The following is a 23,718-nucleotide window of genomic DNA, read 5'->3' on the forward strand; positions in this document are numbered from 1 at the left end:
CTCAGTAAAACTGTATTTTGATGTGGTTGACAATTCGACTTCTCGCACTTGGTTCTCGTATCACGTCCCTGGCATTCTTCTTATTGCCAAAGTCTCATTTTAGCTATAATTTGAAACCCGTGTTCTCATTAATAAATTTCCTGTGATAAATTTGGCAACCGACTGTTAAAATGCCGAAGAAACTTGGAGAGAATACAAAGGCCGTGGAGGCCCGTGAGCGTAAACAGGCGGCCAAGAAAGCTGCCCAGGACAAAGCTGCCAAGGAGGCTGAAGATCGACTATGGAAGGACGATGACAAACAATTGGCGAAAAAGAAATCCAGGAAAGAGGAAGAGGAGCGAAGAAAGAACGAACAGCTACGCAGAAAGGCTGAATCGAAAGCCTTATTGGAGCAGGAGATGGCTTCAATAAAAACCAACGCCAAACAACCAATTCACAAAGTCACCCGCCAGCAAATCCAACAGGAAGTTGAGCAACGAAACAAGAACATTGAGGTAATCAATGCTCCCAAGGTGGCTCCTAAAGTTACCGTTCAAGATCCTCTCGAGGAGAATCTGAATCGGGTGATGGCGGACACTGTGATTGCGACCAATGTGGACGAAGCTATTGCGGCTTTGAGGTACTCCCTCTTTATTAAATTGATCTAAATACTCTTAGTAACTAGTTTAACTTCGCTTTATCCTCTAGTGTTTCTGACACCAGCGATGATAAACATCCTGAGAAGCGCATGCGAGCCGCATTCAAAGCTTTCGAGGCCGAGAACCTGCCACGCATCAAGGCGGAGAATCCTACACTTCGACTGTCCCAGTGGAAGCAGATCCTTATGAAAGAGTGGAACAAATCGCCGGACAATCCAATGAACAATCGTGTTTGAGACTGATATGGGAAGTAGCAGCGCAGAATACGTTAAAACGTGTGACCAGCTTGAACCTTCCGAGTGTACTCAGAACTTACAAATGTGGGATGGCGTGAGCTCTTGTTTTGAAATTTTTCTTTCAATGTGATTCTAATGCATAGTAGTTTCGTTAATTCTTTTGATTTCTTACGTGACAAAGTCAATTTACCAGTAAATAAAAAAAACAAAAATAGGGATTCCATCCCCATGTATACACATTAAATTATTTAACAAGAACGAATGTCGTTTCTATTATTTTTCTTGATTGTCTCATTTCGATTAGAACCCTTATCTTATTCCGATTGCTTTGGATGCTGTTTACAACCTACACGTTCACGATTCGATATTAGAAACTAGTCGTTCCTCGGTATCTTTTAAGTTACACGTTATCGTGATCTCGAAGATAATTAAATTGTTCGGCGTCTCCAGCTTGACAGTAAAAAAGGCAAAAAATACTTTATTTGAAACCAAGAAAGCGGGGAGAATCACTACCTACTGGGGCAAAATAGGGTTCGGCGTCGGAAGTAAGCTTTTCCTTACGGTTTTTAAATTTTCAAGGGTTCAAGTAAAGTGATAGGGTCGCTTAGATGACCACGGAGAAGCAAAATGTGACTTTCCAAGAGCGAAGCCTGGCGTCTGTCAAGATCGTTAGTGGGTGGTGATAGCTACACTCTTACGAGCTGACCGTACGAATCCAGATTGTATGCTTATTAGACCGTTGGCAGTTGGTGGTAACTAATTATATTCTAGCGGAGCCCCACTAATACCTGGTCGCCTCAGTGAGTAAGCTCGACCTTACCATATTATGATAGGGCGCATCTCCTAATCCCGATACTCGTGGGAACCAAATGAACGAGTAATTAATAAACAGAAAAGTGACAAACAAGCGCAACCCGGTACTACATATAAACTAATTCATCAAGCGGAGGCACATCTTCGCAATACTGACAGCTAGCAGCGCAATTAAGATCCCTGATAAGAAACCAAAAGCCATCAAAAGTACTTCTGAGGACAGTATATAAGACAACAGAAAGGAGACAGGCCTCCTTGGCGCAAACGCTAATTGGAAAAAGACAGTTTCGAAAAAAACGCATTTAAAAAGTAAAAAGCGATTTTCAGCCATAAAACCTTAACTGACCATTAATCTGCTATACCTAATCCATAAACCTTAGGTTTCTTGAAGAAACACATGTGCGGCTTTGGCTTCAATTCTTGTTCTTTTAGCGAAGTCATTCGGACCGATAAATACACCCTTTATTACGGCGATCGACATAAATCTAGCATGTGACTTATCACGTGTTTAACACAATAATTTCCAAACGACTCCGAATATCAAAAAATCACTTTGCCCATATATTCTACACTATATGTTATGAAGATTGATGCAAAAAAAAAAAATTTCGCTTCCTCGAATGCGACACACGGGATGACCACCTTAAAAAGACTCAGGATTGACCTAAGCCCTTTAACAGCGGAACTGAAGAAGAGGGAGAGAGTGGAGATCAGTCCACAAGAGGGGCATGCTATCAAGAAATCCAAATCCAAGAGAGAACAAATCCTGGATAGTTCAGAAGTGAAGGTAAGAGATAGGAGGCCCGCTGTTAGCTGTGGAGTGCAGAGTTTAGCGGCATACCCTTTAGACCAAATCTTATATTAGACTACACTGCTGTATTGCTTAGGACCACCATTCTTAAATATTCGGGCTGGAGGGAACAGAACTGTCGAATGTGCTGGGGATGATTTACCAGAGGCACACACAAGTGACAGTCTACCTTCCCAAAATCATAGCGATGGCGACGAAGGATCTTCTGGGCATCTTAATTACTCAGAATAAAGAACTTCGCACGCGGTTGTGGAGAGTGGTAGCAAAATGGAGCGCAAAGGCTAACTCCTCACGATCGGGGTGGATGATCGATACCGCCTTTTCTTTTGGCAACGTGTGGACATGCATAGGGAGAAACCGAGGGAAAATACTATGGAGAATAAATTGGGTAGAAAGTGGAAAGGAGGAGGAGCTGCATGACCTAAACGTGAATCTAGACATAGAAAGTGCTATGTTGGAGGGCAATACTCCTGCATTCGAAATAATTAAGCCTTGCTTTTTTTTCTATTCACTAGGGATATTTATTGGTCCCTTCATCAGTGTTTACTTAGGTCACTAGCCAATAGAAAAATGCAAGTCTTAATTATTTCAAATAATTTAATCGTTAGAAACACCCCGAAATTACACTTAGACTCCTGCATTCAAAATAGGTTCGAGCATTAATGGAGTCAATGGTCGGCATCTATATAGATCAGTTAAACCTCCACCATGTAAAAGCTGAATCTGCAGAAATTGCAAGGATAATTCCCAAGGACAACATTGGAATAGTGCTTGCTCAACAACCCTGGGCGTACCGAGACAGGTTCGTGTTTTGCAAAAAACCAACAACTTGTATCATTTTTAAATACAAAATATACAGTGGCTGTCATAAATAAGTAAACAAACCCATGAGGAAAACAAACAACAAACCAAAGAGGAAAATGTTATGCATTATAAATAAATAAACAAAATTTTTAAGGCCGCCATTATTTTACTACCTCCTTGCCAACCGACTAAGTAAGGATAGCACGTACTGCACATTTCTGGAGGAAAAGAAGACCTCCAAAATTATATCTTTCAATGGAGCTAAATTTCAGGGAACACTCACACGTGTTTTTGTTTTTAGTCATGCCCATCCATTTTTGATGAGCAATATATCAAGGCTTTGAGGTAGCCACTCCAAAATGATAAAATTCACCTCATATATGCATTTTAAAATAATTTGGGCCTTTTGAATTTGTGCGTTATCCAGTTGCAGAATAAAATCTATACCGATTAGAGGCTTCCTTTCCGGAACTATAACATTTTTCATCAAAGTAAGATAAACTTGAGAATTTACTTCGTTTTCTAGTACGACTATTTTGCTCACTCCATTGGCAGAAATACACTTCCAAACTATCCCAGACTTAGAGGTTGGTTTTGTACATTTCAAGGTCGTCTCATTATGCTTGCACCTGGCCACTACTATACTTCATACGAATCATCGATTCGTCCTTTCAAAGTATTTTATACCAAAAAATTTCCAGTTTTATAATATTATCTACATAGAACTTTATTTTCTTTCACAGGTTTGCTTAATTTATATATAGAATTTTTCGCATAACTCGAACATATTTTCCGTTTTAATAGGGCCTTCTGTCAATAGTAACATGGTGCTGTTGTCTCTTCTGATACAAGTTTATTTAGAATTTTCGGAGTAGAAAGCGGTGGTTCTGTTGCTGAGATGCTTCTATTCCTAATATCAACCCTCTTTGTTGCAATTCTCCTTGCAAATTTTGATAATCTTGTATGTAGTCGCGGTGGTTTTATTAAAAATGTTGGCAATGTTTCTACATTTCTACTGTCACCTTTGTTGTGGAGGTTAATGATTATCTCGGAAAGAAGTGACATCAATCGAAGAAATACCTTATTGAATTTATGCTTAGCAGCCTAAAGTAAAATTTGTAGCGGGAACCTTTAAATCACTTGAAGCGGATGGCATTTTCCACACACTACTGCAGGCCCGGAAATCATTTTCAGATCTCTCCTAAGGGTGGTAAAGGGCGACACAGCTATCCGGTATATATCAAGGGCATGGAGTTGCCCGTCTCTGGTCTTTATTCCGAAGGTGGGCTAATGGATCCTTTTCGCAGGTCGCGAAGATCCCATTTCGAACGTTGTGGATCGCTCGCTCTAATAATGGAGAAAAATTCCACCCGAATATGTCTAATGTTTAGTGAAATTCACGCTATTGCCCAGTAGGAGAATTATTAAGAATATTTCTTCAAAATTTCAAGGTCCGCAAAAATTGTGAAAGATACAACCCTATGAATATAATTTCAACCATCGGATTGAGCGAGGGGACGTCCAGTCTTGAAAAGCATTTTTCCAATATAAACCGTTGTGGACTGTAAAGGATTAAAGCTATGTGTTGCCACCGTGGAATGAAGATTTGTCCAGCTCCAGGAAGCTGACTAGAGAATCTTCAATAACTGCTACAGGCACAAAAATTGCTGCCATACAAGGACTACTTGAAGAAGTACAAGAGGCATCAGCGAATCTGCGATGCTCACTAAGATTCTGTGTAAAGAACTTAGGAACCTATTCTTTTTTAAAAGGTCGGAAGGCTCGTGGAGAGAACCTCTTGGTGAAACCCTGAGGATGATTGTTCAGATATATTAGCCCGCCAGCGAGGAGGACTTTGAGTCAGAATCTTGTTAGCGGGTATGCAGCCGCCGACGTGCAAGAGTATCAAATCAGTAATTAGCGAGGATACAATTGGCTGGCCTATAAACAGCTTCTCCGCATATAAATCTGCGCATCCAAATGGGATAATGCCAGTCATGCTACAGACGCAGCAAAAAAGGTTTGTGCCGTGTCTTGTCGAGATTTATCGGAGTTGTATCGCTTTATCTATCTGTGATACGTATCATCACAGACATGGAGACGCGCACGGGTGGTGTTCATAACGAAAGTCGGCAGGCACGGTCATGAGTCCGCGAAGGACTTTCAACTTCTTTATAGTTAAATACTCTAGAGCGACATCGACTTAAGGACGATTGTGGAGAGAGCGCCTTTCTGTAAGTCCCAGAACGCCTACCTCAAAGGAAAATCCACAGAAACCGTTTTCTACAACGTAATTTGCCCGGCTGAGCGGTGACCACAGTACAATCAGCACACTCTAACAGAATTCCTGGGTATAGAGCCTTGTCCAATGATGGATCCGCATTGGATAATATCCATATTAAGAGCTAGGATAATCCAGTCTGATATTGGAGGTAGCCATTTGACCGAAGCTGTAAGCAGGAGCATGCCCCCGGGTGGCGCCATCGTGTTCTGCTTGATAGAGATGGACAAAATTTAACGTATTTTAGACAGGAGCGGTTGGTGCTTTCTTCCAATGAGAACATAGAACTGAGTGCTAAGAAGACCTGTATAGCTAGCTATGCATGCTAGAGGACCTGTGCAAGGAAATGGGCTCTCCTGTCGAGTATGGTTCACTGGATGTATATAGTCGTGGTACGTCCCATCCTAACGTACGGTTTTATTGTGGTGACAGGCGCTGAGCAAAAATTATAATTGAACGAAGTTTAATAGGATTCAAAGAACCGCATGTGCAGGTGTTATCGGGACTCTGCAGTCCTGCCTGGCAGTTGTTTTCTACTCTTGCACCTCCTCCCCTAGACTTCCATATTAAATACGCTGTGGTGTGCAGTGATGTCAGATTAAGTGAATCCGGATGCTCAAATGATGATGATGATCATAGTAACATCCTCGATGAAGTGCCATAAGAGTTCTGGGCATTTCCCATGAACTACGCCACGCAGAAGTCGAACTTCACGAGAAACTTTGCTGTGGACTTCCCAACCAGGGTAGAGTGGCGGCGTGTAGCGAGATTATGACACAATATTCTTCATCGACGAGAAAGCCCCAGGCACTTCTTTTGCGATTGCCTAGCTTTAGCGGGAGTCATCTCAAGAAAAAACGAGAAGCGTGCTTTTCCTTTGGGGCAATATGCAACGATCTTTCAGGCTGAAGTGTATGCGATCCTAACAGCAGAACCCTGGGTGATTGACGAGCGGTTGCAGGGCAGGCGCATTGTAATCTGTAGCGCTAGTCAAGCTGCAATGGGGCGTTGAGCAATCCTTTGATCACTTCAAAAATCGTTCAGGAATGTAGAAACCGATTGAACTTTATTTCTAGATTCAAGATGGTGAAACTACTCTTGGTACCCGGTGATTGTAGTGTAGAGCTAAATGAAATCTCAGCTGCATTAGCAGAAGGGGGTTCATTTTCCCTATTGCCCAGACCGGAACCAGCCATTAAAGTGTTTGTAGTATTGGCTAACGTTGCTATCAAAACCTAGGAGCAAGGTTCCTATAATGGCAGATGGCACAGTCTTAATGCTGCTAGACACACTAAACCGTTCCTGTCAGCATTATATGCCTCATGCATAAATAAGGGGAAATCGTATATTGGAGCAATTATAGAGGCATAATATTGCTGAATATCATCTGTAAGGTATTCATCGTTGTCGTGACCTATATGCCCAGCACATCATCGACCCATCCACCGTCTTTTCATTGACTCCAGAGTCACCTATGGTAGCATAGTCAGGTAAAACTGAACAATACCATAAGAAAATTTGGTGACAAAACTAATTGGACTGACTAGGCTGACTCTGATCAATGTGTGAGGCCAGATGAAAGCAGCAGGGTCATTCTCAACATCCTTTTATGTTGTTAAGGTAAGGGGATGTCCTATCATGCATTCCGTTTAGCCTCGTCTTCGAAAAAGTGATTCGTGATGCTGATCCTAGAGGCACTATAATCCTCCTATAATCCTCAAGTCCTCGCAGCTGCTGGTCTATGCTGACGAGAACGACATGATGGGAAGAACAAGGAAAGATTGAATACAACTTTGAAATCTTTGATAGTTTCTCCTATCTTGAGTTGAAAATCCCCAAACGATAATAATTATGACGACGCAATCTATGCACGGTTATTGGCAGTCAACAGAGTCTATTTCAGCTTACAAAAGCTCTTCCGTTCGAAAGCGTTTACTGTACAAGACAATGATCTTGTATACCTCGGTGACTTGGATTTTTATTAAGAAAAATGGCGAGTTCTTAGCCGTGTTCGAAAAAATAATTATTCGAAGAATTTTTGGCTCCTACATGAGGATGGACGATATCGTAGCCTATATAAGGAAGAAGTTTATGAACGATACACGGTTTATGGATAAAATCTGGCTCAATACGCTGCTTGGGGTAAGTCACCTAACCCGTATGGGCGAGAATGATTCAGCCCGGAAAGTATAGGGGCAATATTTATTTATTTTTTTTTTAAGAGGTGGAAATCTTCAAAAGATCAAATTCAGGGTTCACCTGAGAGTGTGGGATTTTTACCCACTAAAACCACCTCTGCCGGAGCTACGACTTAGATTTTTCCATCCAGCAGCTTTCTTTGTAAGTTTCGTTTTTATTGGGAGAAGACCCTGTTGTCCACCCTAGCACTTTGGTTGGCTTCGTTGAGGAACTTGCTGTACCCCAGAGGCTTATATCGTTAGGCATGCTTTATATTAGCAAGTCATTTGGTTTTATTCTTTTCAGTTGTCTCATTACATTAGCGATATCAGTAAATTTTCGGACTTCGTTAGTTTTATGTGATCGTAGTTGGTGGCTATGTTTAATTGCTTGGTCTTTGATCACTTCACTAACCAACTGTACTTTTAGGTATCTATGCAGAACCTTATTACGCATGAACTAGGGAACGTCTACTATACTACTAAATAAATAAGCACTTTATTTTCGAACGTTTGTATGACCTTCAGGATTGATTCTTTGGCGCAGCCACAGAGTTGGATGCCGTACGTCGATTTGGCCTTAGGATCTGATTATAAATTAGGAGCTTGTTGTTGATTGCCAGTCGGGAATTCCATCGCAATAGCCAGTAGGCTTTATTAGGATGCACATTTGTTATAATTTTCTGACTTCAGGCCATTTAGTTTTACACGGCGTATTGGGTAATGGTCTACTTTTTCGATTGAGGTTAAACATGCAGACGGTTGTGTATCAAGAGGCTGGAAGGTACTTTGTAGATGCTTTGCGAAGGGATGCCTTATCCTGCGCAGAATGAACCCATTGCCCGGTTTCCTGTTTAATAGGTCGAATTTGTTGCCTGGGTCTTTATAGATCTTTCATGGCCTTCCACAGAGAGTAGCCTGCGTCTTTATGTGCTGTAGGATTTGAGATATATTTGCTGTAGGGCACGTTTTTATATTTGTTAGTTAAGGCCTTTATCTTGTTTTTCAGAAAGTTTATGGTTTTTTTCTTTCCGTATTGCGGTTACTTTGCTATAGTATGCGAGCTTTACGTTTCTCTGCAATTAGTTCGTTTCCCTCTGCAGGACAGTCAGGATATTTGTTATTCACTCCATGGTTAGCAGGAATGCTTTTCCAAGTGCCGGTTGTATCTTCATTGTTAACAGATCGATCTACTCCTCGAGTTAATAAGCAGTGTTGATTTGGTCATTTATGCGAACGTTTTCTTCTCTATTAGTCAGGCTTGCCGCTGGAGTGTAAATTGCACTTTTTTGCTCTTCCTGCTTAAAATAAGGCTCTGCCTCTGGATGTTGTTAACCTAGAACCGCAGAATCTATTTTTTACGTTAAAGGCACTTCCTAAAATGAATGATTTTCCGATGAACTGGAGGAGCCGAGCGAAATCTTTTTTTTTCAATCTCGGATCTTGGCGAACAGTATATTGAGGATTTTATTGTTCGTGGGCCCCGTGAGGTAGCTTTCCGAGTTAAGGCATATTAGACATATGCTTCAGCATTAAGAAAGACTTCCAATTCTTATAAGTGCTGTTGCAGTCCATTTGTATTTTAGGTTACGATTTTCAGGACATTTGTCATTTTGGTTCTTTGTTATATCTTTGTATTCTTACATTATGCTGCTTAAGTTTGTCCAAAAATTTGTTTGTTTACTGTTTGTTGTTCGTCAAGTCTTCTGTTTAAAATGTCAATGCTTTAGTATCTGCGAGTGTTCTATTTTCTCGGATCTAACATCAGGCGTTAGGTTGGTTTTGCGTGGCTCAGCTTGTCGTTTATCGGGAGCAACCAAATTTGACTGCAGCGGTCCTTTAAGTTTTAGTTTCTGCAAGTTTTTCACTATTCCACAGCCTCTGTAACTGGCTGGATTTTGGCCTTTATACTTTACACATTTTGCTGGGGAAGCTGTGTTGTTTGGTCATTTTTATGTGTATGATTGAAACCTTGGCATCTTTCGCATTGGGGTATTACATCACTGGCAATATTTATGGTAGAAAAAGAAGACATGGCAGACCTTGCCTGACATGGAGTGGACCTCGACCGGACGGTTGTTGCGCCGTTGATGATGATGAGCAGTCAGGTATTTGTAAAGAAGGGGCGGGTCTGAATTACTTTTTTTATTGTGTCTACTACACGGACGATGGAAAAAGTAACTTCTGCGGGTATATTCCTTAGATCTCAAAATTAAAGTAAAATTAAATAGAAGAAAGATTTTCTGATCACCTTCCTCTTCTAGCTGCAATTACTTAAAACAAAAACATTTAATAAATAAGGATATTTTATTTAAGTCTAATATATAATAACAGAAGTATATGATAGATACTGGAAGTTCTATTATCTTACATTATTTGTAGTGTGCTTATAACATATAGAGACTATGAATAAATACATAGTACGTATAAACAGAATATAATGGGTCCGTACTGGTTAAGCTTTACTATAAATGAACCCAATCTTTCGCTGTGTCCGTACACATGAATGCGATTCAGGAGTCCAATTTGAAAATGTGTAAACTGGAAAATAAATAAATAAATATGAACTTAGACGAATATCTACTCTCTCTTTTTTAGTTAAACCCTAATATCTCTCCCTTTAATATTATTTCTTCGAAATAAAAGTTAAAGATCGCTTAATTTCGTTGTTAAAATGTATCTTCCAAATAAAGGAAGGATTTCAAATTAGACTCCCAAAAGCCATTGCTGCTCCTGTAAATGCTAGTGTTTAAAACTTAACAGTAAATCCGGTTGTAGTTCCCAAATGTGCTTCGGACCGAGGTCTAACTGCTACTACTGTCTTCATCAAATTTGTCCACCTCATCATCTTCGTAGTTTTCATCATCTCCAAAAAGGAGCGATGCCAGGCTGGTTTCGAATTTTGATTTTACTCTTTTCGTTGTAGATTCAGCAGATGTAGCTGCAGCTGTAGTAGATGCTGAGCTAGTGGGTGTGGTCGGAGCTGGGGTGGTGGTAGTGGTCGTTGTCGTTGTTAGGTCAAGTTCAATCGAAGATTCCTCTTCACCAGATTCTGAATCCGCCTCTTGTCGACTTCTATAGTCTGGAGGATAAATCGGTTTGAATCCTCCCTGCAATTCGGGCTGGAAGCGATTGGGATCGAATTTTTCTGTAGATGTTGCGGAATCACCACTGTTTAGGTCAATCCGATTAATATTGTTTTTGTCGATGAGAGTGTTCTCTGTTGATGATGCTGTAAAGACTGACCAGCCTTGTTGGGAATGGGAAGGTTCCGATAAGCTTACACTTGGATAGAAAGGGGCCATGAAATCTTTCTCATAGTGCTGGCCACGGGTATCCAGTTCTTCATTAACTGCTCCCTCTGATTGGATTTCTGGTATAACTTGACTCGCTAAGTTGGGTCTTGAGAATTTGTTGTCATTTTTATGGTTTTGGTAGTAAACTGGTGCCTCAGTCGGGGTGTATGCTATCGCGATTGGCGAGTTTCCATTGGCCAGTTGAGCTGTATTACCACGATTTACTACTCGTGGAACTATTTCGATAGAGGAATTTCTATCGAATCTTTGCATTTCCTGTTGCTTACTGAATTCAGCGAATACTGGATCGGGTTTCTCTAATGGGTATGGGAAATCTCCATTATCATGAGTTTGAGATTTGTTTTTTACCATTAGAATTGGCTCCTGTGGTTGGTCCCGAACTACAGAAAATGGAGTATTTTCGTAATCGAAAGTTTGCTGTGGTTTGCCGACATCAGCAGGCGGAATAGGAGATTGATCTCCTCGCTGTCCCAATACGACTGGCTCTCCTTCATTTCCAAATGCAGTTAGCTCATCGTACTGACCTGGGGCTGGTTTTGCTGGATATACTACGTAGACGGGGGAGCTTCCCGATGCTTGTGAAGGAAGAAAATGCAGAAATGAAATTATTAATTCGACAGTTTATGCCTCATTCAAATGCCTACCTGCTTCTTGTAGTGTTTGTGGTGCACTCGGTGGCTGCTCCGTTACCTCCAGTATTGGCTTCTTGAAAACAGGGCTTGGAATTCTCTTTTTGTTCTTCAACATTTGTAAGGTTACAACTGGCTCCAAATTGGGCATTTCACTTTCCTTCTTTACAACCGGGTGCGGTGGATCATTGATCATAAAATCTTCTTCTTCAAAAGCTGGTAAGCGCTCTGGGCGGACTTGATCTGGAGAAAAATATTGTTCGGTTTTGGGGGCATGTCTTTCTCCAAGAAAACCATCATTCGGTCTATGCGAAGCAAGAAGTAGTGGCGGGGGTGGTCTTTGCTGCCTCTGCAAGTACATTCTATTCACATTATGTGGATATGGTGGAGGAACCTTATAAACACGTCGATTTTCCATTGGTTCTGGTGCACCTTTGAAATTATATCGACTTGCTATGGGAGTTCTACGATGGGCAAACGGAGGAGGTGGAGGGGGAACATTTGGTCGGTTGAGGAATGGAGCGTTGTTCTGGGGAACTCGAATATTTCCAGGTTCGCGATTGAAGTTGGAGTGACCGTGAGAAATTTTGGCGTTTGGCCTGAATTGAGGTAGAATATTGGGCAAAGGACGATCTGGGATTGGTCGACGCAGGCCAGGATGTGGTTTTCGTGTGAACTGCTTGAACTTATTTGAAGGAGTAGAAGTATAATGGCGAGTTGGTGCACCTGGCCAATTGTGTGTTTCTGAAGGATTTGGTGGTGTTAGGTTGTCCGGAAGTCGTGGATATTTCTGCAATAAAATATGATTAAAAGAAAATAACATGGAAGATATATTTATAGGTATGAAAATTTATAGAAGAAAAATTAGATCAAAAAGCATTCAACTTACCTTATCAAGTAGTTTTTGTTGATTCAACGTCAAAATCTCACCCTTATCTGTAATACCATCATCTTGTTGGAATACAACAGGATTTCCAGTTCCCTTAATATGGTTAAATGAACCCTTTTCAGGATATTCCGTTTTTGGAAATACGACAGGATTAGCTGGTAAAGGTGCACCCATGCTTGGAACAATATTATTAATGCTATTCGGTTCATTCAAATTTGAAATGGGACTTCCATGTCCATTGATGACAGTTTCGCTCGGGAATCGAATATTGCTTTGAACAAGCAGTTCTTGAGTTTGTGATGCGTCTATACCGGGCTTAGCCAAAGGTAAAGAATGGAAGTTTTGCTCCCCATGTTGCTGCATTGTCTGGACATAATGGCCCTGTTGCATCAGGTGTTGCCCAGGCGAGGTAAACATATTTTGTTGCGGGATTGGCGGTTGCCCTGGATATAGTGGATGAGGTGCTCCTTGTTGAGCATTTGTATGATCCTGCTGGATTTGCATAGGAGTCAGTTGTTCATTGATCACGGTTCCGTAATGTATTTGTTGTCCATTCGCAAACATTTGAGGAGGTTTTTCCCCTGTTCCTACAACAATACTTGTTCCAACTCCTTGTTCGCTTCCTATAACGAAGCTTGTTGAGTTCTGACCTGGGGAAATTACAATGCTGTTCATAGAAGGAACATGGTAGTTGACAACATCGCTGCCCGGTTGCTGGACGTTATATTGAACATAGTTGTTAGCGTCTTTCATTGGGTTGACCTGAGGAATCAAGTCAGTAGGCCTTGGGATATCTACTGGTTGCCGTTGAGTAGTATGAGCTGCGAATGGAGCTGGCTCGGAAGCAGGAAGCTCTTGAGATTGGTAGTCATCATAATTTGTAGCTTCTGTTCTGTTGGGTAAAGTATCAAATGAATCTTCTGAGAATACATTGAAAATATCCTCCAATGACATTTGGCTAGGATCCTTCTTTTGTCCGACACTGTTATAAACTTCAGCAGCGTCTAAGTTTGGAAGCGTAGTCAACGGAGGTAAAGGTCTAGATGGCTGGGAATCCGAGGTGGTAGTTGTGTATAGAACAGTCGTTGTGATTGGAAGGTTGGTTGTAGTGGTTGCATAAGTTGTAGTTACAACAGGAGCACTAGTAGTAGTTGTAGTAGTCGGAATTGTGGTTGTTGTTGTTGCCTTTTGTGTGGTGGAAGTAGTTGTACTTAGTGTAGTCAAAGGAACTGGTGCTGAGGTGGTTGTCGTTGTAGGAGCTGGGCGAGAAGTGGTGGCTGGCTTGAACGTGCTCCTTATTGTGGAGGACATAACGTATTTCTTGGTGGGCGCATATTTATTCTTAGCTGCTGTTGATTGCGTGGAACTTGGTTCATATCTAGTAGGTTGATCTGTAGTTGAGTGGGGGAACGTTGCTGGATGCAAACGAGTAATATTGGCTTTATTTGTTGTGAAGTACTTTGGTGGTGGGCTAACAATAGATGTGTGATTTTTGTGATTTGAAACATAGTTCTTATTATTTCCCTGATACTTCAAGTTTGCATAAGAGCTTGACACCAATGGATAGACGAATTTTGATGATGAATATTTTACTGGGAGATTCAGGAAGTCATGAATATTAGGCGAACTGTTATTCAAAACAATCTTTTCTTTTGGGTCTACAACTTCATTAACTTCTGGCTCAATCCCAGCTGGCTTTTTCGAGCTAAAATCCAATTGGCCTGATATTGGGTCTTTGTCCAAATAAAATGGTTTCCCTTCATTGAAAATTTGCTTCGGTAATATGTAACCGCCTGAAACGATCTCATCTTCTTCAGATGACTCTTCGGTTGTAGCATATTGTGCGCTAGTAAGCGCAAATATACAGAGTATTAAACTCCAACGCATTATAATTGTGGCAGCCATCTGAAAAGAAAAATAGTAGAAAGATACTATTAGTTGATGATTTTTGAAGTAAGTTGGAATATTTCATTTGCATATCATTTTCATTCAGTTAATGAAACAAAACGTAGAAAAATTGTGGCAGTGGAAGGCACAGAAATATGACCTAATTTTTAAAACTAGTCAAGTACTAAAATGTTGGGCACGTTATCGTAGCAAAGTTTCTTCATGTGGACAGTCTGTCTGATTTGGTTGCGACAAAAAATTCTTATGGTTAATCAGGTTGAATATGAAAATATTTAATGAGCCATTGTTTGAACTTTTGAGTAGTTGATGTTATGTCTTGATAGTGCTGCTGATGTAGAGGTCTGAAAATGAGTACAATGAAAATAAACGTCTCGGTTACTCAAGCATTCTATGATGCACTCAACATATAAATTTAACTGATTATTTTTTCTGGTCATTTCTATATTCGCTAACTTGCCTAGTTTAATGAACGTAGGATATCCGATTTTGGGCGATGTTAAAGCAAGCAGCAATTGGTAATTACGAAACAATGCACACGTAGCAGAAGTGGCGAGTCAATGGTTAACATTTTTAAAAGATAATTTTTATTGACCTAACCTATGACCCTTCCGTCTTTCCCCATTTTTAGGGCTTTATAAGAATCAAATTTTCAATTTCAATTAAATAGAATTCAGTTAATGAGACAACTCATAAACAAGAAAATGAAATGCATTCAAATAGCTGGAAGATGAATGGAGATGTTATTTCGGTTGTGGAAGCACTTTTTTCGAGAAGATAGTGATAATTTACACCTACTATCGCTATTTTAATCATAGTATGATATTTGATGATGACCACTATGTCCTACATCTGTATCGCATTGATTGCAATCTAATAAAGATTTTGGCGATAGTTATGGAAGGGCGGTATACCACCTTATCAGTGTGTTCATCTGAGTGTACTAATAGCTCAGAGCGTATTCATGTACGTAGAGGCATCGTCCAGGGGGATTCGATGAGTTCCCTTTCGTTTGTCAAGCACTCTCTTTCATGGCTACTGAATGATGCTATACGGCATGGTTTCGCAATAAAATATGGCCTAAGTGGTAAGTGCGAGCTGACACAGTTGATGTACTTAGATGACATCAAATTGTATGCTAGTACTGGCGACCACTTTAGAAGTCTGTTATAAATAGTAGACATGTTCAGCCGTGATATCCGGATGGAATTTAAATTAGACACGTGTCGAATCCAAGCCATCCACAAAGGTCTTCACGAGCCGCATGCCGGGCATAGCATTGGTGACTTCCACATCCAACCTATGACCGAGACAGACTTCTACAAATACCTAGGAATTCTGCAAGGACCTCATGCTCGAGTTGGTGATTTGAAGGATGCTTTGCTGATGAGCTCTTTGCTGAGACGGAGGGATTTATTTGTGCCATTCAAGAAGGCGTGACCACACCGGAGCTTATAAAAAGTTCATAATGAAAGAACGAGTGGAGAATGACCAGTACAGAATGTGTGGTTTGGCATTAGAGACGTTGGGCGATCTCATTTCAGGCGCTGTAATGGCACCGGTGCAATACACAAACAGACATATTGCTATATATAAGCTGAATCACCTAAACCTCCGCGTATATTATTGATGTTGCTATCCTCTGTAATAGCCACATTGAACGGAAGTACGTCGAGAAGAAGGTGAACTATGAGCCACTGACTCGGGAAGTTAAAGAAATTTGGTGTCTCGAGAAGGTGGTTGGTGTTCCTATAATATTGCCGGCTACATGTTTTGTACCTAAATCCCTCACGGCTTTGCTTGATGTGCTGGGACTCTCACACAGTCTGGTGACCAAACATGTAGAAGAGGATACGTGCTCGATGTTACGTGGGGTTCCCGACTGATTCTCCCATTAACGTACCACCGACTACCACCACCAGAGCCCCTTTATCTTTTGAGTAAGTAGAATCCGCCGAGCCCAAATGCTCGGCACTTAGTGTTAGTATTAGGTAAAGTCCGGCATTTGCTGAGATTGTGAAAACTCGAAAAAAGTAAGATTTCCACCAAACTTTACAATTATACATTCGTGTAGAATTGTATGCTATTAGATTAAATTCAGGGAGGGTTTCCCAGTAAATTATCGAAATTGGGTACATTGGTACATATCATTCTGACTTCTACTCACAGAGTCTTATAGGGCCGTGTGCCGTTTTACAGCCTGACTTCAACCGAATTTAATGAGTCTCATAGTTTTTAAGGTAAATTTCACACATTTCTTTTGTCGAATATAACTATGTGGAGTATCAATGGAAAAGTCCCAATTAGTGTTTATGAAAGAAGCTCTTAGTGTTAACATTGGTTTCAAAAGAAGGAAGGGGAATGTGTGCATGTAAACACTTAAATTTATACGGTCTTTTTCAAACATACGAAAAAAATGCTGTTTTTAAAGTTTTGTGTAAAACAAAGCCTACACAACCGCAACCCAACACTCTGGTTTAGTGAGTTCTTCAATCAAGTTATTAAGAAGGGTAGAATACCATCTGACTGGCAAGAAATCACGACCGGTCCAATATGGGAAAAGAAAGGCATTTCGGTGAAATTATCAAATTAGGATCAGTTCGGGTGTTGTCTCATGCCATGCGACATTGACATTACTGTGAATCAATCTCGGTTATATCAAGAACTGTGCAACTACTGACGCAATATACGCTAAGTTTTTACTCATAGAGAAGACCCGTAAGAAGTACTGCCCTCTCTACATTGCATTCCTGGATCTAGAGAAGGCTTTCCACTTGCTTTGCGGCAACATCTAATATCAAAGCAATTTGTGCGCCGACTTTAATTGCTATATCCGCGATCCGAAGAGTAAAGTTTGAAATGTGGTAGGGATATAAAAGCCACTGTGTCTCTGTTGATATTCATCAAGGAAGCGCCCCTCACAGAAACACAACACAACAAAACAGGGTCAATTATGATGATTTGCTTTGCGATCGTTGCATCAACAAGAGCTTCAAACTGAAAATCCACTGCAGTGCCGTTTACCGCGTTGACCTCTATAATTCCAAGTGGCGATCGGCTACCAAACACAATGAGAACCACCTTGCGGAAGGGGAGAAAATATGTTACATTGGATCAGTGCTGGAACCCGTTAGGATCTCGTCCTAAATTAGAATATCCGTGATCGATATGGGGTTGTACTTATTATGGTGAAGTTGCAAGGGCGACGTCTTCATCTGCATGGCTATGTAATTCGTTAGTTAGTTAATATTGATTTGAACACCCAAGTCAACATAAAAGAATCTGAATATGCCCTGAACAGCAATAGCCTGACACACTGGACGGTGGCTGAAGAAGAATATAAGTACAAAAACCATCTTCTAGATTTACATCTAAATGGAAAAGATATCACAATAATAATTCTAGTACGACATTGTAATTTTCTTTGTGTATTAGAATAAACATATTTTTGAATTAGGAATTGATTTTATCTTAAGAGGCGTAACTAGTGTGAAATTTTCTGAAAATGGAATTTTTTTCTTTCGTGTTTCTTGATAGTTTATACCTTTAAGGATAAAATATTTTAACATTGTTCAAGATCGTATTGAAAATAGTTTTTAAGTTACAGCCTTCTAATTGTCGGTTATAAATGTATGCTACCTGAGAGGGCATCCCTAACTTATTGCTCAGGTTATGCGTTTCCGGAATTATTCCATTATTCCATTCCATATTCCATTATTCCATTATGTGTACATTATTTATATAAAAATATTCCCCCAAAATTGCAAAAAAAATTGATCCACTAGTTTTTAAAAAATACAAATTCCCATGAATTACATTTTTTCTAAGCAAACATACGAGTAGATTCTGTTAAAACAAGTTGGAAACCGGAAGCTTGGCGATTTAGGTATGAAAAGTTTTATTTATTTTATATGTTAGAATGTTTATAGTTCATGTGAATTTAGTACATTACTTTAATGCGATACTGGTATTCTATGTTGTCTTAGGGTACTGTAAATTCACACGATATAGCCAACGTTAACCTATAATAACTTTGTAAACTATAGTCTGATTTCTATCAAACTTTCCAATATCATACCTTATAATGTGCTTTGCGAAACCTAAATAAATCCTATAATAAATTTATTATTAACTTTATTCATATTAATATAAGAAAACCTTCTATTCTGAATCGACTTTTTTTTATAGTAGAGTTCGTTAGTCTAGCTATCCTAGAATACGCTCCACTTTAAAGCGAATTTCGTGGTCCTTCCGATTTGATAGGGGTAGAAGCGAGCGATTATAGGCGAGGTACAGGCTTAGAGCCTACCGCCCAGGAGGTAGTCGTTTAATGTCCTTACGAAATCTGGTAGCGTTATGTAAATAGTGTATTTATAAATACTTGGCGTCAGTCCCTTGTAACAGTGCAATTGCATTTGTTCTAACTTTATTTTGTTCGTAATTCTCCTTTCGTCTGACCGCTCCAGCCAGAGAATGTTTAAGAAGGATATGTCTCAATGTTACTTGAGACAATATCATTTTATAATTATTGGCAAAACTCACCAGGAAAATATCTATCGATTGCTTAACAATTTATTTCGCACTGATATTCTTAATACTACGTACAATATTTATATTAATTCAATAATTAAAAATTAATTAACAGTCAATGCATAATACCTTAAAATGTATACTCGTCCAAATTTTGGTCAATCTACTTATTTTTTGTAGAAAGTAAATCACGAGTACTAGTACCTAAAATTGCACATTAAGGTAATATTGATAAGCAGTCGGTGTACTTAATTTGCAAATTTAGCTAATGGGTAAATGACCGAATGTTAGTGTGAACGGGACAAAGGCTGGAGAAAAAGAAGATGATGATAAAATGAGATTTGAGATAAATGAATGTATGTTAAATAAATCTCTGTTAATGAATTTAACAGTGAATCCGAAAAGGGATTTTTCAAACAATTTTTTTTTTCAAACGCGTTTTTCTCAAATTTCTAGCTCGAAAAGTAAAAAATCGATCGTTATGAAATTTGGAAGTATGGTCCATATTCTTAGATGTAGTGATGTAAAATTGAAAGCTTTTTGGTGTTAGTCTAAAATTGGAGTCGCTACACGTCCCGCAGTTGGAGAACTCCTGTTAAGACCATGAGCGAATAAGATCCCGTAACTCTTTCATTTTTAGCCTAAACTTAAAAAAAAATTCTCCAAAGCTGTTGGGAATATGACTAATGTAATGTTCAAATTTGGTTGAAATCCGAATAATTCTTCCCACTAAAAAAATCTCAGAAAGTATGTGAAAAAGGCCTTCTAATGTGGTTTCCCTCTTTAAGGTCAATTTGTATATACAGGGTGTCCCGTTTACGATGGAAGAATGCTTCATGGAATGGAATTCTTATCTTTTACCGTTATAAAGTTATAGTATTTTTCGTGGATAGTATCAAAAGACTTAACTTTTCCAAAAAATCCCAATTTTTCATTCCGTCCATCATTTAATCCCAGATTTGATACCATTTTCGGGAACTATCGAAGATTTCTTATAAATGAATATTTTTTCAATTACAAAGGTCATCGTCACTTCGAAGATATAACTGCGCAAACTTAATGAAATTTCAAAATCGATTTTTCATTTAAATTTCAACATGCCTTATTGTAACGGTAAACCTACAAATCTACTTATGCCAAATTTCAATTTACTTGTAAAAATGATGGGCTTGATTATTGAAAATTTAGAATATTACGTATTAAATTGGAGAAAACATGATCTTTATCACTTAAATGCTAACAGTAGAAAATTACAGCCCGTAAGCAACAACAATAATCAGTTGGTATATTACTTGTGGGCTATAATTCAAAAATGTTCTCCTGGGAAAAGTTCCAAACAGATATTATTCCTTATTATTCCTTAAACTCCACACAACTGTCATTGTATGTGTGGGGTTTCATAACCGATAAGTCAAGGGGACGACTCAAAAAAACAGTAAAATTTAGTAATTGATTTCAAGGTAACTAAACAAAATGTCGAAATTCTGTAAAAATATATTTATTATTGAAGTGTTGGACGGGGCTAAAATGACTGCTTCCCAGTATTTTCACAGAGATTTTTTTGTCATAGCCCCGCAGCCGGGCCTATAACTGCCACAATTTCAAAGATACAGTACTGAAACAAAAAGGAATCGATTAGACATCATAACAGCTTCGACACTGCGCAGAATATCCATTTGAAATTTATTTTTGAGGAAATGGTGTGATTTTTAAGGTTTTCAGCAAAAAAACCTTTTTAAAATCGATTCAATGTCTGTTTGTCAGTCTGTCCGTCTATCTGCCTGTTTGTCACACCCGATTTACTCGGAAACGACTGAAACTATTTTCATTCAATTTGGTGAGAAGTTGTAGTCTGTGGCGCCATTTTTTGTTGAGTTTAAGGGGGTTCCCCGTACATGCGAAAGAGGGGTGCATTTTTTCACAGAATATGGCCGTGTGGGCTGTATCAAATGAAAGGGAGTGAATCATAGGGGGGTGAGGGCTCAAAATGTGAGCTCCAAAATGTAAAATAGGTCTTGTTCTCAATTTACCCGGAGACCCCCTTAGGTTCATCCTAGAAGTACAAAATTGGCATCAGTGTAAGTGATAAGATAAGACATCATTCTGAAAAGTTTAAAGTAAATCAAACTATTATTAACACAGTTTTAGATGGTCAAAGTTTGCAATTTCACGTTAATTAATTGACGTGACGTGTTCAAATAAAGTGAACTCGCATGAGCGGCGGGACACAAGGAAACGTCTTAGTTTTATACTTTTTTTTCGTTATTTGTAGTATCAGTGTCAATTACTCGATACACTGTATATGCGAATGAAATTTGCGGGTTGTGTTCAATTAAGATGGATATGTAGGTAAGTTAGTACCAGCGGTATTCAATTTATGTACAAGTATGTATACGCATGTATACTTTTTAGCATGGGTTAAGGAGGATATATTGAAATGCTTTTGATTAAGTGCGTACATATTTGTATATGTACCCGTCAGTGTCTGGTATAGGCGGTGTTTGTTTGTTTAGGATCAGCACAATATCTATCCTTCATATGTAAATACATATATTTTGGGGTTCGCAAATATATCAAAAAATGTTTAGAATTGTTTGTTATTTTCGAATTGAAAAACATACATAGAAGTCTAAGTATAAACTCGCGGTGTTTCCAGCGATTAAATTAATTGAAATAATTAAGACTCGCCTTTTCTTTTCGCTAGTAATATTTACGAGTATTAACCACTCAAGGTGCATAGAAAGTTCCTGATATAAGATGAACACAAAACCTTTCTACCCGAAGCGTGTTTATAATAAAAATGGAAAAATGCCGAAAAATCGCTCGGAAATTGTTATCCTATGTAGTTTACAGGAGCAAGTTGCTTCGAATATATGGTAAAATTTTCAAGTTAACCGAATAAAATTGTTCCGGCCAACTCGAAATTTGCGGTTTGCACTAAAACGCATTTAAAGTTTGAAGCACCTAAATTGCACTCATATGGAGCAAGCTTTTGCAGATTTATTTCGTGAGTGAAACTTTCCTATAAAAGGAAAGGAATATATAAAATGTTTGATTTCACGAAAGTTCTAGAGTGGTTTTCAACAACAATTAAGAAAGATGTGCCTTTCCTCCTTTCGGAAGATTTAAGGTTTAAGTAAAACCTGAAGAGTGATAAAAATATAATAATTGATCAAAATTGATGTCAACTGTATATGAATGTGGGCCTACCCATATATGCTTCCAGTTGACTGCAACTGTAAATGCGCTTTTATTAATCTAAAAAAACCTAACTGGTCAACGGAATCAACGAAAAGATAGGAAATTCTTAAAAAATACTTTAACCACAATTTGCGGTCTAGGTCCCAATTTTTTAAAAAAAAATTCAGGTCATAGATGATAGTTTTATTTTAAGTTGTCTCCACGTTTTTTGGATTTTTTAACTTTCCTGCGTTCTAAATAGTTTAAATTCTCTGTAGGTAAAATTCATCAAATCTGGTCATCCTCATAGTCAATATAAAATTTGCTAATCACCTTCTAAGTATTTTCATGTAACAGTAGTTATTCCCAATCTACTTGATTGATGCTTTTTCGTAAAGTGCGAAGAAAATACAATACAATCTTCCCATGTCCACGTTCACTAATAACATTCTTTAATTACACACTAATGGCAACTTTCTTCGACTAATAGTACATCGAAATGCCCGTTCAATAATTGTTTTTCCGTAGAAAGAATTGAAACGTGTCGCATTCTCTCCCGTCCGGTAATTGAATAACAATTTGTCGTCTTCGTACCGTTTCTACTGATTGTACTCGTGTGCAAGGCACATCTAACCGTGTAGCGGCAGCATTACAAAATCACTCCAATCTATTCAAAACTACTGTTAAGACTATCTGACTATCTCACCATTTGATTACATTCGGAAAAATATTTCCATGAGTTTAGATTTTCCCAACATTTCACCATAAATAAAATTTTGCCGTTTTCGATAACTAACTACCATAGAAACATAGAAGCCAGAAACTACCCACTCAGCCGGCGGTGGCCATGATTTTGGCTGACAAAAATCTTCACTTTCTTGTGAAAGATCTATAGAGAAACAACAACAAATGGCGGAACGCAATAAGTAGTTATAAAGTTATAATAGTGGAGAAATTAGAGGATGAAGTTCAATGGCTCGGCAGCATCCATCTACGAGTATCTACCACCGAGACGTCGACAGCAAAAAGTGAAAACGAGTCGTGGGCTAACTAGGCTTAGACTTGTTATGACGACGACGGGAGTAGCTGCTAACCTTTGAATTGGAGAAATGAAGAAATTAACTGAAATGACTGAGTGCCTACTTAATTTGCGGAAAATTTAAAATATTTTTTCTCTGAAAAGTTTCTCGTTTATGGAACGGAAATAATGGACACTAAAATTTTCACCAGCGGAAATGTGGGCTTATGTAATACCAATGTGTCATATTTGAAGAAAAACTCAGCCATAAGTAAGGGAAATAAGGGACTTTTCACTTTCAAACTTCTTGATATTTTCCAGCGTCTGACAGAATATTATGATAGTCGTCACCAGCTAGATGCTGCCTTTCTATATACCATATTAAAAAAAAGCAGCGGGGTTTTTGCGCATTCATCGGAAATCGTAAAGAATCCTTCCGGTGTTATTCAAATACTTTTGATCTGAACTCACTTCTTAATGATGTTCAGAT

General features: G+C 38.9%; 2 protein-coding genes across 2 annotated transcripts in view; one reads left to right on the forward strand and one right to left on the reverse strand.

The window, feature by feature from the left end:
• Positions 1 to 16: 16 nt before the first annotated feature.
• Positions 17 to 1,132, forward strand: LOC119652241 (coiled-coil domain-containing protein 124). Its single transcript, XM_038056215.1, has 2 exons — positions 17 to 619; positions 688 to 1,132. Exons 1-2 carry the CDS (start codon positions 171 to 173, stop codon positions 872 to 874), a joined length of 636 nt encoding a protein of 211 aa, XP_037912143.1. The 5' UTR covers positions 17 to 170; the 3' UTR covers positions 875 to 1,132.
• An 8,916-nt stretch (positions 1,133 to 10,048) lies between these two features.
• LOC119652908 overlaps positions 10,049 to 23,718 on the reverse strand; it is a 79,225-nt gene continuing 65,555 nt past the window's right edge. Inside the window, exons 3-5 of the mRNA XM_038057284.1 lie at positions 12,596 to 14,500; positions 11,722 to 12,496; positions 10,049 to 11,652 (exon numbers count right to left, since the gene is read on the reverse strand). Of these exons, the coding sequence (XP_037913212.1) occupies positions 10,565 to 11,652; positions 11,722 to 12,496; positions 12,596 to 14,500 (3,768 nt within the window). The 3' untranslated portion in view covers positions 10,049 to 10,564. The remainder of the gene's footprint in view (positions 11,653 to 11,721; positions 12,497 to 12,595; positions 14,501 to 23,718) is intronic.

The sequence above is a fragment of the Hermetia illucens genome, chromosome 3 (genome assembly GCF_905115235.1).
Source record: "Hermetia illucens chromosome 3, iHerIll2.2.curated.20191125, whole genome shotgun sequence".
Taxonomy (NCBI): Eukaryota; Metazoa; Arthropoda; class Insecta; order Diptera; family Stratiomyidae; genus Hermetia; species Hermetia illucens.

What these genes read in the sequence shown, in the direction of transcription:
- LOC119652241 (XM_038056215.1), top strand. Translation starts at nt 171, where the DNA reads ATGCCGAAGAAACTTGGAGAGAATACAAAGGCCGTGGAGGCCCGTGAG. An exon ending in GAAGCTATTGCGGCTTTGAG is followed by an intron (nt 620 to 687) that starts GTACTCCCTCTT and finishes TTTATCCTCTAG; the next exon opens with TGTTTCTGACACCAGCGATG.